General features: G+C 39.7%; 1 protein-coding gene across 1 annotated transcript in view; it reads left to right on the top strand.

Annotated features, from left to right (window-relative positions):
* The window catches only part of LOC126162513 (lysophospholipid acyltransferase 7), a 149314-nt gene that overhangs the window by 113635 nt on the left and 22285 nt on the right, over positions 1-13394 (top strand). Inside the window, exon 6 of the mRNA XM_049919066.1 lies at positions 7092-7271. Within this exon, the coding sequence (XP_049775023.1) occupies positions 7092-7271 (180 nt within the window). The remainder of the gene's footprint in view (positions 1-7091; positions 7272-13394) is intronic.

Below are 13394 nucleotides of genomic sequence, written 5' to 3' on the forward strand. Positions count from 1 at the left end.
ATTCATGATTATGTAGAGTTAGCGCATACAAGTATGTTGCCAAGACAACAGCACAGAGTCTGCAGACCACTGTCAAAGAGGCCTGTTACCCTCTGTGTGTGTGTAGTACATTTTGCTATGCATGCACTCCCCCTACCCCTCCTCCCCCCCCCCCCCCCCCCACACACACACAATATATTCTTCTTATATCTCCAACATTATGTATGTCACATATATACAGGGTGATTATAATTAAAGTTATTAAACTTTCAAAACACTGTAGAAATAACACCACTGGTCAGAATGACATCAAATTGCAATGGAATATTATCGGAGAAGGGGTAAAACGTATGGCAGAAACAAAAAAAAATAGGGTGAAATTTGATCAATAGATGGTGCTTTATGTGTCAGAATATGTAAATGAAAACATCTGTCATGCGCACGACCCATTAAAGTTGGTATAAACATGCCGGATACATGGTTTTCCTCCTTTCGCATCTGTGACATTCACCATGACTGTCTCAATGCAGGATCACGCCCCGCTTCTAAAGCTGTATTGCAAGAATGATGACTGTGCAGACTCCATGGGTCTGGAGAAAATGATTCAGAAATTCAAAAAGACGAGTCCTTTTGGTGCGCAACCTGATAGAGGGAGGAAACGAATTGATTCAACGTCAGAGGAAGCAGTGGCCACAGCAATGTAGGAGGAGACAAGTGTTGGTGTACAAACGTGTAGTACATGGAGAATTGCCCAAAAATTGGACATATCTGGGAGCACGGTGCATAAAATCCTACTAAACACCCTTCTTTGCTAGCCATTCAAAATTATCCTTGTGCACAAGTTGCTTCCTGTTGACCTGCCCGCAAGAAAGAACTTTGCTTTAGAATTTCTTGCTCGCATGGAAGGGGACGATGATTAGTTGTGGAAGATTTTTAGCCTCAGGACAATTAAAAACCAATATGATTGATGCTTTTTATGCAGTTTTTGGCCTCACGACAATTAAAAACCAATTTTTCTCATCCAATGTGATATGATCTTGCCGTGGTGGATGGGCTTATGTAACTTAACAGTATCATGCCTGTACACCCATGCACACTGAGTAGTACAGTTTGTTTAACATCAAATCTTCACCTTAGATATTGTTGTATGATTCATTTGTCATTTATAGTCGACCACTATTAAATTATGATGCTTACAGCACTGTCTATTGCTATATTTTGTAAGTATTTATTTTTCTTCTGCCATATGTTTTCTCCCTTCTCTACTAATACTCCATTGCAGTTTGACATCATTCTGGCCACTGGTGTTATTTCTACAGTGGTTTGAAAGTTTAACTTTAATTATAATCACTCTGTATATTATTCTTGTCACCAGCTTGGATGTATGAGCTGTTAAGCTGATTGTGTAGTAGGTCTTTCACTGATCTGTCTTTGCTATCTTCAGTATTGTGTGGAAGATATTTTTCTGGCAGTCTAGTAGTCTTTCTCCAGGCTCATAGAGTCTACACACATACTTGAACAGGCATTTGGTTGCCACTTCCCTCAATGATTTTAGAAACTCCAATCTATTCCTCCTGTCTTGTTTGATCAAAGGACTTCCAGAATCTTCCTCAATCACAGCATCAGACAAGCACTTGCACCTCTTAGAGGCCGTCATTGTATTCTTTTCACCTGTCTGCACTCTCTCTCTCTCTCTCTCTCTCTCTCTCTCTCTCTCTCTCTCTCTCTCTCTCTCTATCTCTATCTATTTATCTATCTATCTATCTCATCTGTACTTAACAGTGGAATTCTTGTTTCACTTTTGACGTTGATGCCCTTCCTTTTAATTTCACTGAAACTTGTTTTGATTTTTCTATATGCTGGGTCACTCCATCTAACAATGATTTCTTACTCAATTTCCTCACTTTTTTTCCTGCAGCCATTTCAACTTGCCTTCCCTGCTCTTGCCATTTATTTCATTCCTAAATGCCTTGTACTTCTGTATTCTTGAATTTCTTTGAACATTTTTGTACTTACTTCCTTTGCTGATCAGTCAAAGTTCTCCTATTACCCAAGGTTTCTTCACAATTACCTTGCTTGTACCTGTGTCTGTCTGTCCATCTTCTGTGATTGTCCATTTTAGAGATGTCCATTCCTCTTCAGCTGGACTGTTTACTGTGGTATTCGTTATTGCAGTACCTGTAGTCTCGGAGAACTTCAAACACATCTCATTATTCCAGTATCCCACTTCTTTGCACACTGATTCTCCCAGAAGAGTCTCAAACTTCAGCCTTCTTCTTCTCGTGGCATGACAACCCTGTGTGGGTTTTAGCCTAATCAACAATTTTGCTCCATTCTGCCCTGTCTGGCTTGGTTCTCCACCATCCTCGGAGGACTCAGAGATTTTATATCTTATTCCACATCATCTATCCACCATTTTCGTGGCCTTCCTCTCTGTCTTTTTATGGTCGGCCTCCATTCAAAAAACTTATTAGTTGTTCTTCCAATATCTTTCCTGAGAACATGTCCAAGCCAGGCTACTCTTCTACTTTTTATAATTCTTATGATGTCAGCTCCTTGTATGAGGTGGTCCAGCTCAGCATTTGTTCTAGATCTCCAGAAACCATTGTTATCTTGAACTGCCACATAGATCTTGCACAGCACTCTACGTTCAAATATCCTGAGCTGCTGCTCATCAACACTCATTAGCATCTATGCTTCGCATCTGTAGGTTACAACTGGCCTGGTCATGACCTTATATAGTTTAATTTTCATTCTCTTTAATAACCTAGAAGCCAACAATTTCTTAAACGTTTGGAGGCATTTATTACCACTTAGGATGCACAGTTTTATTCCAGTTGACATGGAATTTGTTCTGTTAATATTAGAGGCCAAATAGTCAAAGTTCTGCACATGTTCAAAATTGAAACCGCCTGTTGAAAGCCTATCCGAGTTATTATTTTCCTTCCTGGTGACATTCATGTACTTAGTCTTTGTTTCATTTATAGAAAGGCCTCTAGGTTCTGTGGCTTCTTTCAGCTCACATATTGTCCTTGCTATTGATACCCTCCTTGTACTAATAATTGCTACATCATCAGCATATGCACATATCTCAGTCGACATTGTGCCTATGTAACCAGGTATCTGAAGCTTCCGCATGGCTGCTTTGAGAGTCAGGTTGAAAAGTATTGTAGAGTGTGTGCCCTCCTGTCTGACTCCTTTACTAATACTAAACCACTTGCTCAGTTCTCCATCCACTCACATTGCAGTCTTGGAAACGGCCAATGTTGCTTGAATAAGTAAGACATACTTCGATGGTATACCAAGGAGCAGCAAATCATTATCATTTGTGCTCTATCGAGACTTTCAAAGACCTGCTTGAAGTCTAAATAGAAGTTATGAAGCTCAGTGGTATACTCATATGCCTTTTCATGTATTTGCGTCAAAACAAATATATGGTCTATTGACCAGGAAGTTTCATATGGTCTATTGTTGACTCATTACGTCGAAATCCACACTGATACTCCACCAGAATCTCTTCTGCGTATGGTGCTAACCTATTGTAGATAATACTAGAGAAGATTTTATAGTTTACATTCGGCGGGGTAATTTGAGCGGCAGGTCTTGTTTCCTTTCTTGTGTATTGGTTGCCCATAGCGCACGCGCGGATGGCCTTTCTGCAGCTCCCAGTAGGGGGCACCAGGAGCGCCCCTTCCTCCAACTATGAGCGTCTTCCCGCGCACGCGTATTGCCTGCTCCCGTCATGACAAATTCCGCCGCCGCCGTGCGATTATCATCAGTCGTGCCTTGCAGCAGTGACAGCAGCAGTTACCACCACCTGATGATGTCAAGCAGTTGCATCGAAGAAATATTGTGCGATTTACGCAATACTATCCAGTGGCAAACCCGAGAAGTGTATTTGCAACAGATCCGTCGGGAAAGCAAGAAAAGTCACATCTGGTGGAAGAATATTGGCAGCCACGCAGCAGCAACCAGCACGCAAGAGATCCCAATTCGAAGCCCAGGTATTGCAGTACGCCCAGCATGGCCTGACAGCCCAGTTTTTTACATGACAAGCAGATGATGTTGCAGATTAGGTCATGGATGTGGCCTGCACAGCACCACCATAGTGTCTCAAAAGACCAATTGTACTCAAGATCCAGTGTCTGGGCCATAGATGTAGTGCTGCTGGCATCGTGTAAATGCAGAGCCAGCAGGTGTTGACAAGCACCTCGATTTTGGCACCAGGCCCCAGCTTGACCCCCGATTCGCTACAGCCCATATAATGAAAATAAATTAAGGACCTCGACTATTCTTCAGAATGTACGTCGTGAATAACGGCACACAAAAAGTAGAGCACAGCATCATTGTTAAGATTAAGAGGAGGGAAAAAATGAAAATATTTGAGATTTCATCAAATAAAATACTTTATTAAAAATAGTAGGGTGGAAAGGCACATCAGATTGCATCAGCTATTTCATGGAAGCTACAAAGAGGGACCTCTGAGATATGGAGGAAAGCCAATACCATAAATTTTATTTAAGTGCAGTACAATTAAACAACTTAACATAGTGAAATAACAGTGAAGGAGAAAGTAGATTGCTATTTACCATAAAACTGACACGTTAAGTTGCAGACAGGCACAATTAAAAGACACTTACATATAAACTTTCGGCCACAGCTTTCATCAGAAAAATATAGAGAAATAGCACACCATTCATTCACACAAGCAAGCGTATCTTGTGCATGCATGACTACCAACGCCAGCAGCTCTGACATCCAGGGATAAAATTAATTATATTGTAATAAAATACATAAATTTTAAGAGAGTCTTCACTGGAGCAGAAGGAACTGTCATACAGAAAAGTCAGTCTTGAACTCCAAGACATTTCTCACAAGACATTTAATATATGCTGCCAGGGTTTTGAATACATGTATACCCATATATCTTACTCTTTTCTATTCCAAATTAATCGTTTTGAGGTCTTCATAGAGGCTATTTTTGGTCTTTAAGTGTTACATTCGTGGATTACACTATATTTGGTGAAGACAAAAAATGTTTCACTTACCAAAATACCAAGTTCTGAAAGGTTCTCTTTAGGACATTCAAGGAATCCACCAGATATAATTCTTACAACAAAATTCTGTTTGCTGAAAATTTATCCCTGTATATAGTTTCTCCAAAAATTTATTCCATAACTTGTCAGTGAATGGAGATCCACTGATTTTTTTTAATCATATGTGTAGCAATCATGCTTGTTGCAAATGCTACTGAACTGACATGCTTTCTTTAACTCTAGGCTGTCATTTTTTTTCCAATTATGGGTTCAATGTATCTGTAGTCCCAGAAACATAACATTTACTACTTATTGTATTTCATTGATTGAGTAGATTATTTTAATAGCTTCTAGATTTTTATGGGAAGCACTAAATTATTTGTATTTGTTGTCAAAATTTAATGGTAATCCATTTGTTTTGAACCACATGTTGATTTTTCCAAATATTTCATTGGCTGCCTTTTCAGGACTAGCACTACTTTTTATTCTTATACTTGTATCACATTCAAAAAGGACAGAATCTTCACCTTCTCACAGTGCAAATGGAAGATCATTTATATGCATCAGAAACAACAGTGGATTCAAAATAGAACCTAATGATACACTGTGTCTACAATATACAGGGCCTTTCAGCACTGTGGTTACAAACATTCAGGAGAGATAGAGTACACTTAGATGATGGAAAATCACATAGCAATGAATGGTCGAAAATTCTTTCCTGGTGTGGTAGTGGCACCACAAAACACAAGAAAGGAAGGATACAAACACAGTGAGAAAACATGTTTATTAAGCTTAGTACAGCTAAACTGTTGGGGCAGCTTGTTGTATGTGAGAAAAGGTACTGCGTACACCACAACATCAGATGATGCAGAATGTGTGCGATTGTTGAGGCCATGCTCACTGTGGAGCTTCATTTTCGCCTGCCAACAAATTGGAAGTAGGACGGCATGTTACATGACTTAAGAGCTCCACTGATAGGCATCTGGCATATGGGGATGCTGGTTGCACTGGGCAAAGCACATAGTGGTTTTATGCTCAGTGTTACCCCACAAGGAAAACTCCATGCCACACCTTCTTCACACGGTTATACAGGATGTTGTCCAAAAGGACATCTTTGAGTGAGGGGAGAAAACTATATGAGTGAACAGTAACAACAGTAGCTAATGAGGAGACTGTTCTGGGGCCAGTGTAGAACAATCCTGGGCCCAGTACACGGGATACCACCAATCATGTTGGAATTTCCCACAGTCATGTCTGGCAGATCCTGCATGACAACTCCGTGCACTCGTATCACATCCACTTGCTGGACAAAGATGATTTTGCTCTACAAGTGGCACTTTGCACGGCAGTATTTACAGATGTGCGCAACAGATATCCATTTCTCTGCCACCATTTTATTCGCCAATGATCTGACCTTCATATGAAAGGGAACGCTCTGGAGCTGTGAGTCTTGAATGACGAACCAGGGTCATAATTTTGAATAACTTCTTTGATGATAGTTGTTGTCAGTTTTTGTTCTTATTTCTTGGTTTCTGCTGTAGTAAGCATAATAAACATGTTTTCTCACCATTTTCGTGTCCTTCCTTTCTTGTGTTTCGTGTTATCACTACCATGCCGGGAAGGAATTGCTGTGTGATTTTCCATCATCTGGGTGTACACTATCTCTCCTGAATGTTTGTAACTGCTGTTCTGAAACATCCTGTATGCACACCTCGTTGTGATTTTTGTCATTCAGTAATGAATCCAAGTTCAGTTGTCACCGTTTTTGTTTGTTTAAAAGATTTCTGTAACCTTTTCAGTGACTCTCCTCTTTGCTGAATACATTTTATGCCATCAGTGATTATTGCTACTTTAAAGTTGTAAGGAGAATCACAGATTCAGAGGATTCATAGTGAGGAGATCCTCAAGGATGTAGTACATATCAAAAGTAACAAATATAACAACTTCTATTCTGTTTTCTCACTGAATGACAACAAGTTGTTGACTACAAAACCACAGTCCTTAGGAGATTTTAATTCATGTCTCAGTATGGTAGTTTGAACACATTGTATCTATTAACGCACTCATCTTTTGCAGGTGTGTTAACTCTGGAAATGGAAAGAGAGAATCCTATGATTTTGAAACAATCCATAATGTTGATCCTTTCTTAAGTGACTTTGTTCCAACTACTCGTGCTGCAATGAAGCACTGGAATTCTTGTGTACAGTATTGGTTGGCTGTCTATGTCTACAAAAGACTACCATTTAAAAAGCTGCGGTAAGTTTCATTTGTTGCTAATATCTACCATAAAACATCATATGACCGTTGAAGCTGAACTAGCCACAGATTGCATTAGAAGTGCCAAACTATATTGATACAAAATAGAATATATAAAACAAAGCACTGAATTGCAGATTCACATCACACACAGGCAGCTGCATATTTAAATCACTATTGACAAATATCCATTCTATGACAGCTATCAAGGAAGTCACATGTACACAGAGGTGACAAAAGTTGACAAAAGTTACAGGATAGTGATATGCACATATATAGATGGCAGCATACACAAGGTATAAAAGGGCAGTGCATCGGCGGAATTGTCATTTGTTCTCAGGTGCAGCCGTCGGCTGAGACACAAGCAGCAACAGGGAAATAACTGATTTTGTGGCATTTTACAAGTTCCTGCCTAGGAGCAAATTGTATTGTTTCATCTGTGTGCTTTGGCAGTTTAGTTTCTCGAGTTTCTACGTGTTTATTTAATGTTTAATAGATACAGTTCTTGCGCTTTTGTTTGTGTCAGAAAGTAAACCGATTTTGTGACATATTACAAGTTCCTAATCAGTAGTGAATTATTTAGTCTCACTTCAGTGCTTTGGTAGCTCATTTTCTGAATCTCTGCATGTTAATCTAATTTATTATTTGCAGTTCTTGTGGTTTCCTCCATGTCTGTAGCAGAGTTCTGTAGCGTGTGTTGATTGTCATTGTTTGTTTGTATAGTGTAGTTTTCCACGGTCTTTACTATGGATAGGGACTGTGTTTACTGTGTGCGGATTTGAACCGAGTTGGTGACACTTTGCTCTCAGCTCCAGGCTGTGACAGCTCTGGTTACACAGCTTGAAGCTGCAATGGATAGGCATCAATGTTGTGGACCGGCCATGGTGATCCAATGGACATTCAGCAAGTCCGAGTCCACAGGTCGGTCCATACCTGCAGCCAGTCCAGTTACTGCTCGCACTGAGTTCGATCTCTCACCCATGGTTGAGTGTGAGGTCAGCTCAGGGTGTGGTTGGCAGTGAAAGAGTACCCTTGGGGCCACACTTAAGGCCTCCCTGGGTAGTCTGAAAAAGAGGTCCCAGGTGCTGTCTATGTCTGACTCTGTCCCTCAGCCAGATGCAGTCACTTGTCATGTTTCAGAGAAAATCTCTCAGCCTGCAAGATTTTTGCAATCACAGACGATGGAATTATTGGTAGTTGGGAGCACCAAGTTAGGCGCATTAAGGGACCCCTTTGGGACATGTCTGCCAAGAGGGAAAAAAAGCCAATGTTCACTCCATGTACATACTGGGTGGAGTCATTCCAGACGTGGAATGGGTCTTTCCGGTTGCCATTAAGAGCATAGGGTGCAGCCAACTGCAGGTGGTGGCTCATGTCAATACCAGTGATGTGTGCCACTTTGGATCAGAAGAGATTCTCTCTGGTTTCGAGCAGTTAGCAGTATGGCTTGTGTGATGAAAGCAGAGCTCGCCATTTGCAGCATAGTCAACAGGACCAATTGTGGATCTGTGGTACAGAGCTGAGTGGAGGATCTGAATCATAGGCTCAGACTTTTCTGCAAATGTATAGGCTGCAGATTCGGAGACTTGCACCATAGGTTGTTCGGGTTTCGGGTGGCGCTGAATGGGTTAGGAGTCCACTACATGCAGGAGGTGGCTACATGGGTAGCAGGGGCTGTGTGGCATGGACTGGGTGGTTTTTTTAGGTAAGAAGGTCTCAGGGAAACACAAAAAGGGCTTCAGTTTCAAAAGGTGCAAATGTATAGGCTGCAGATTTAGAGCCTTGCACCATAGGTTGTCTGGGTTTCGGGTGCCGCTGAATGGGTTAGGAGTCCACTACATGCAGGAGGTGGCTACATGGGTAGCAGGGGCTGTGTGGCTTGGACTGGGTGGTTTTTTAGGTAAGAGGGTCTCAGGGAAACACAAAAAGGGCTTCAGTGTCAAAGGGTGAAGGTCAAACACAGGAAGAACATAGATCCAGGAACCATCAGTATAAGGGTTGTAAATTGTTCTAGCTGTATTGGGAAAGTATCAGAGCTCCAAGCACTAATAGAAAGTACTGATGCTCAAATCATTAGAAGTATGGATTTCAGATGAAATTTTTGCGAAGAACCTAATGGTCTTCAGAAAGATTAGGCTAAACACAGTTGGCAGTAGCATGTTTGTTACTGTTAGAAGTAGTTTTTCTTGTACAAAATTGAAGTAGACAGTTCCTGTGAGTTAATATGGGCAGAGATTTTCTTGACAATCATAATAAAATAACAACTGGATCCTTTTATTGACCTCCCAACTCAGATGACACAATTGCTAAATGGTTCCCAGAAAACTTGAGTTTAATTTGAAACACATTTCATGCAATTATAGTTGGTGGTGGCTTTAATTTACTTTCGGTATGCTGGCAAAAATACATCTTTAAATAAGGAGGTATGCATAAAACATCACATAAAATTGTGTTTAACACTTTGTCTGAGAATTATTTTGAGCAATTAGTTCATGATCCCATGCAAATAGTAAACAGTTGTGAAAACACGCTTGATCTCGTATCAACAAGTAATCCTGAGCTAGTAATGAGTATCAAAACAGATACAGGAATTAGTGAACACAGAGTTGTCATAGCAAGACTGAATATTGTAACCCCCGAATCCTACAAAAAGAAACAAAAAATATATACCTATTGGAAAAAGCAGATAAAAATACACTTGGCGCCTTACTGAGAGACGATCTCCACTCCTTCCAAACTAACAGTTAAGTGTAGACCAGATGTGGCTTGAATTCAAAGAAGTAGTATCAACAGCAATTGAAAGATTTATACCAAATAAATTAACAAATTATGGAGATGATCCCACTTGGTACACAAAACAGATCATAACACTGTTGCAGAAACAACAAAAAAAACACTTGCCAAATTTAAACAACTGCAAAATCTCCAAGATTGGCGATCTTTTACAGAAGCTCAAAATTTAGCACAGACTTCAATGCGAGATGTTTATAATAGTTTCCACAATGAAGCTTTGTCTCAAAATCTGGCAGAAAATCCAAAGAGACTCTGGTTGTACATAAAGTATGCTAGTAGCAAGACACAGTCAACGCCTTCTCTGCACAATAGCAATGGAAATACTACCGATGACAGTGCTGCAAAGCAGATGTACTAAATATAGCCCTCTGAAATTCCTTCACCAAAGAAGATGAAGTAAATACTCCAGAATTCAAATCAAGAACAGCTGCCAACATGAGTAACTTAGAAATTTATATCCTCCGAGTAGTGAAGCAACTTAAATCACTTAATAAAAGCAAGTGTTCTTGCCCAGACTGTATACCAATTAGGTTCCTTTCAGAGTGTGCTGATGCAATAGCTCCATACTTACCAATCATATAAAGCCATGTGCTTGATGAAAGAGCTATACCCAAAGACTGGAAAGCTGCACAGGTCACATCAATAGTCAAGAAAGGTAGTAAGAGTAATCCTGTAAATTACAGGCCCATATCATTAACACTGATATGCAGCAGTATTTTGGAACATACATTGTGTTCGAAAAATATGAATGGTCTACTGATACTCAGTCAACACAGATTTAGAAAACATCATTCTTGTGAAACACACCTAGCTCTTTACTCACATGAAGCACTGAGTGCTATTAAAAAAGGATTTCAAATTAATTCTGTATTTCTAGATTTCCAGAAGGCCATAAAAGCGACTTTTAGTGAAATTGCATGCTTATGGGATATTGTCTCAGCTATGTGACTGGATTTGTGATTTCCGGTCAGAGAAGTCACAGTTTGTAGTAATTGACAGAAAGTCATTGAGTAAAAATGAAATGATTGCTCGCATTCCCCGAAGTAGTACTATGGGCCCTCTGCTGTTCCTTATCTGCATAAGAAATTTAGGAGACAATCTGAGCAGCTGTATTAGATTGTTTGCAGATGATGCTGTCGTTTATCATCTAATAAAGTCATCAGAAGATAAAACAAATTGCAAAATGATTTAGAAAAGATACCTGTTTGCTTTGAAAATTGGCAATTGTCCCTAAATAATTGAAGGTGTGGTGTCATCCACATGAGTGCTAAAAGGAATCTATTAAACTTCAGTTACACAGTAAATCAGTCAAATATAAAGACTGTAAGTGCAACTAAGTACCTAGGAATTACAATTACGAACAACTTAAACTGGAAAGAACACACAGAAAATTTTGTGGGGAAGGCAAACCAAAGACTGCATTTTATCACCAGAACACTTAAAAAATTTAATAGATCTACTAAAGAGACTGCCCATCTGTCCGTCGTCTTTTGGAGTACTGCTGCGCAGTACATAGTATTAATGGAATACATTGAGAAAGTTCAAAGAAGAGCAGCACATTTTGTATTATCACAAAATAGGAGAGAGAGCTTGTCACTGACATGATATGGGATGTGGGATAGACATCATTAAAACAAAGGTGTTTTTCATTGTGGCTGAATCTTCTCATCACATGGAAAAATACATATGTTTGTTTTTTCAATGCGCTGTTCAAGACGAATAATAGAGAATTATTGTGAAGGTGATTCGATGAACCCTCTGCCAGGCATTTAAGTGTGATTAGCAGAGTATCCACATAGATGCAGGTAGATGTAAAATGTTTCTGATGATATTATTGCCACACAATGGGAATTAACAGACTTTGGATGTAGAATGGTACTTAAAGCTTGATGCATGGGACATTCCATTTTGGGAATCATTAGGGAATTCAATATTCCGAGATCCACAGCATCAAGAGTGTATCGAGAATATCAAATTTCAGGCACTGCCTCTCACCACAGATAACGCAATGGCCAATGTACTTCACTTAATGACTGAGAGCAGTGGAGTTTGGTAAAGTTGTCAGTGCTAACAGACAAGCAAAACTGTGTGTAATAACTATAAAAATCAGTATGATATGTATGACAAATGTATCTGTTAGGACAGTGAGGTAAAATCTGGCATTAATGGCCTATGGCAGCAAACGATTGACACGAGTGCCTGTGCTAAGAGCATGACATGACCTGCAGAACTTCTTCTGGGCTCATGACCATATTGATTGGACCTAGATGACAGGGAAACTGAGTCATAAAACCATGGACACAAATTGTCATCAAGGCACTCTGCAAGCTGGTGGTGGCTCCATAATGGTGTGGGCTGTGTTTACATGAAATGGACTGGGTCCTCTGGTCCAATTGTACCAATCATTGACCAGAAATGGTTATGTTTGGCTACTTGTAGACCATTTGCAAGCCATTAAGACATCATATTCCCATACAATGATGGAATTTTTATGAATGATAATGTGCTGTGTTATCCAGTTTGAAGATAATTCCGGACAATTTGAGCACATGATTTAGTCACCCAGATTGCCTGACATGAATCCCACTGAACATATTTTATGAAACATAATTGAGAGGTTAGTTTGTGCACAAAATCTTGCACCGGCAACACTTCTGCAATTATGAACAGCTATAGAGGCAGCATGGCTCTTTATTTTTGCAGAGACTTGCAAAGATTTGTCGAGTCCATGTCACGTTGAGTTGCTGCACTGTACTGGACAGAAGGAGGCCTGACACAATATTAGGTGGTATCCCATGTTTTTTTCAGCTCAGTGTATTGTGAGAAACGCAGAAACTATAATCCTCAAAGCAAAGGTCACTTATTAATGAGTACATTTTTTTCATTACCTAGTTAGTTACTCCATAATTAGCAGTAACTAAATGTATAAATGTATAGTGAGTGAGGAAACTTGGAGAAAGAGCTTTTATTAATTAGTTCCAGTTCTTAAATATTTATTGTTTTGAAATCACGACTAATGGCAATGATACTTTTTGCTAGAGATGAAATAAATAACTCTAGTTCACAGTTTGTAGCTGAGAGTCAGTCACCCTGCTTAGATGCTGCTGGCAAGTTTGCTTAACAAAAAATGACAATGAGGTACATGGTCTACCCCAAGAGTGTAGGTCAGTTTTCAGAAACTCTATACACATCATTTCATTCATTCATTTATTTGTTGTGTTCTGTCAACCCCACCATGCAGGAGAATCTTCAGGGATGTGAAATGATTCATTGTACACATTAACAAAATAACACAACCGTTAGAATTGAAGGTGTTGGTAGAAGTAAGTG

The sequence above is a fragment of the Schistocerca cancellata genome, chromosome 2 (assembly GCF_023864275.1).
Source record: "Schistocerca cancellata isolate TAMUIC-IGC-003103 chromosome 2, iqSchCanc2.1, whole genome shotgun sequence".
NCBI classification, from domain to species: Eukaryota; Metazoa; Arthropoda; class Insecta; order Orthoptera; family Acrididae; genus Schistocerca; species Schistocerca cancellata.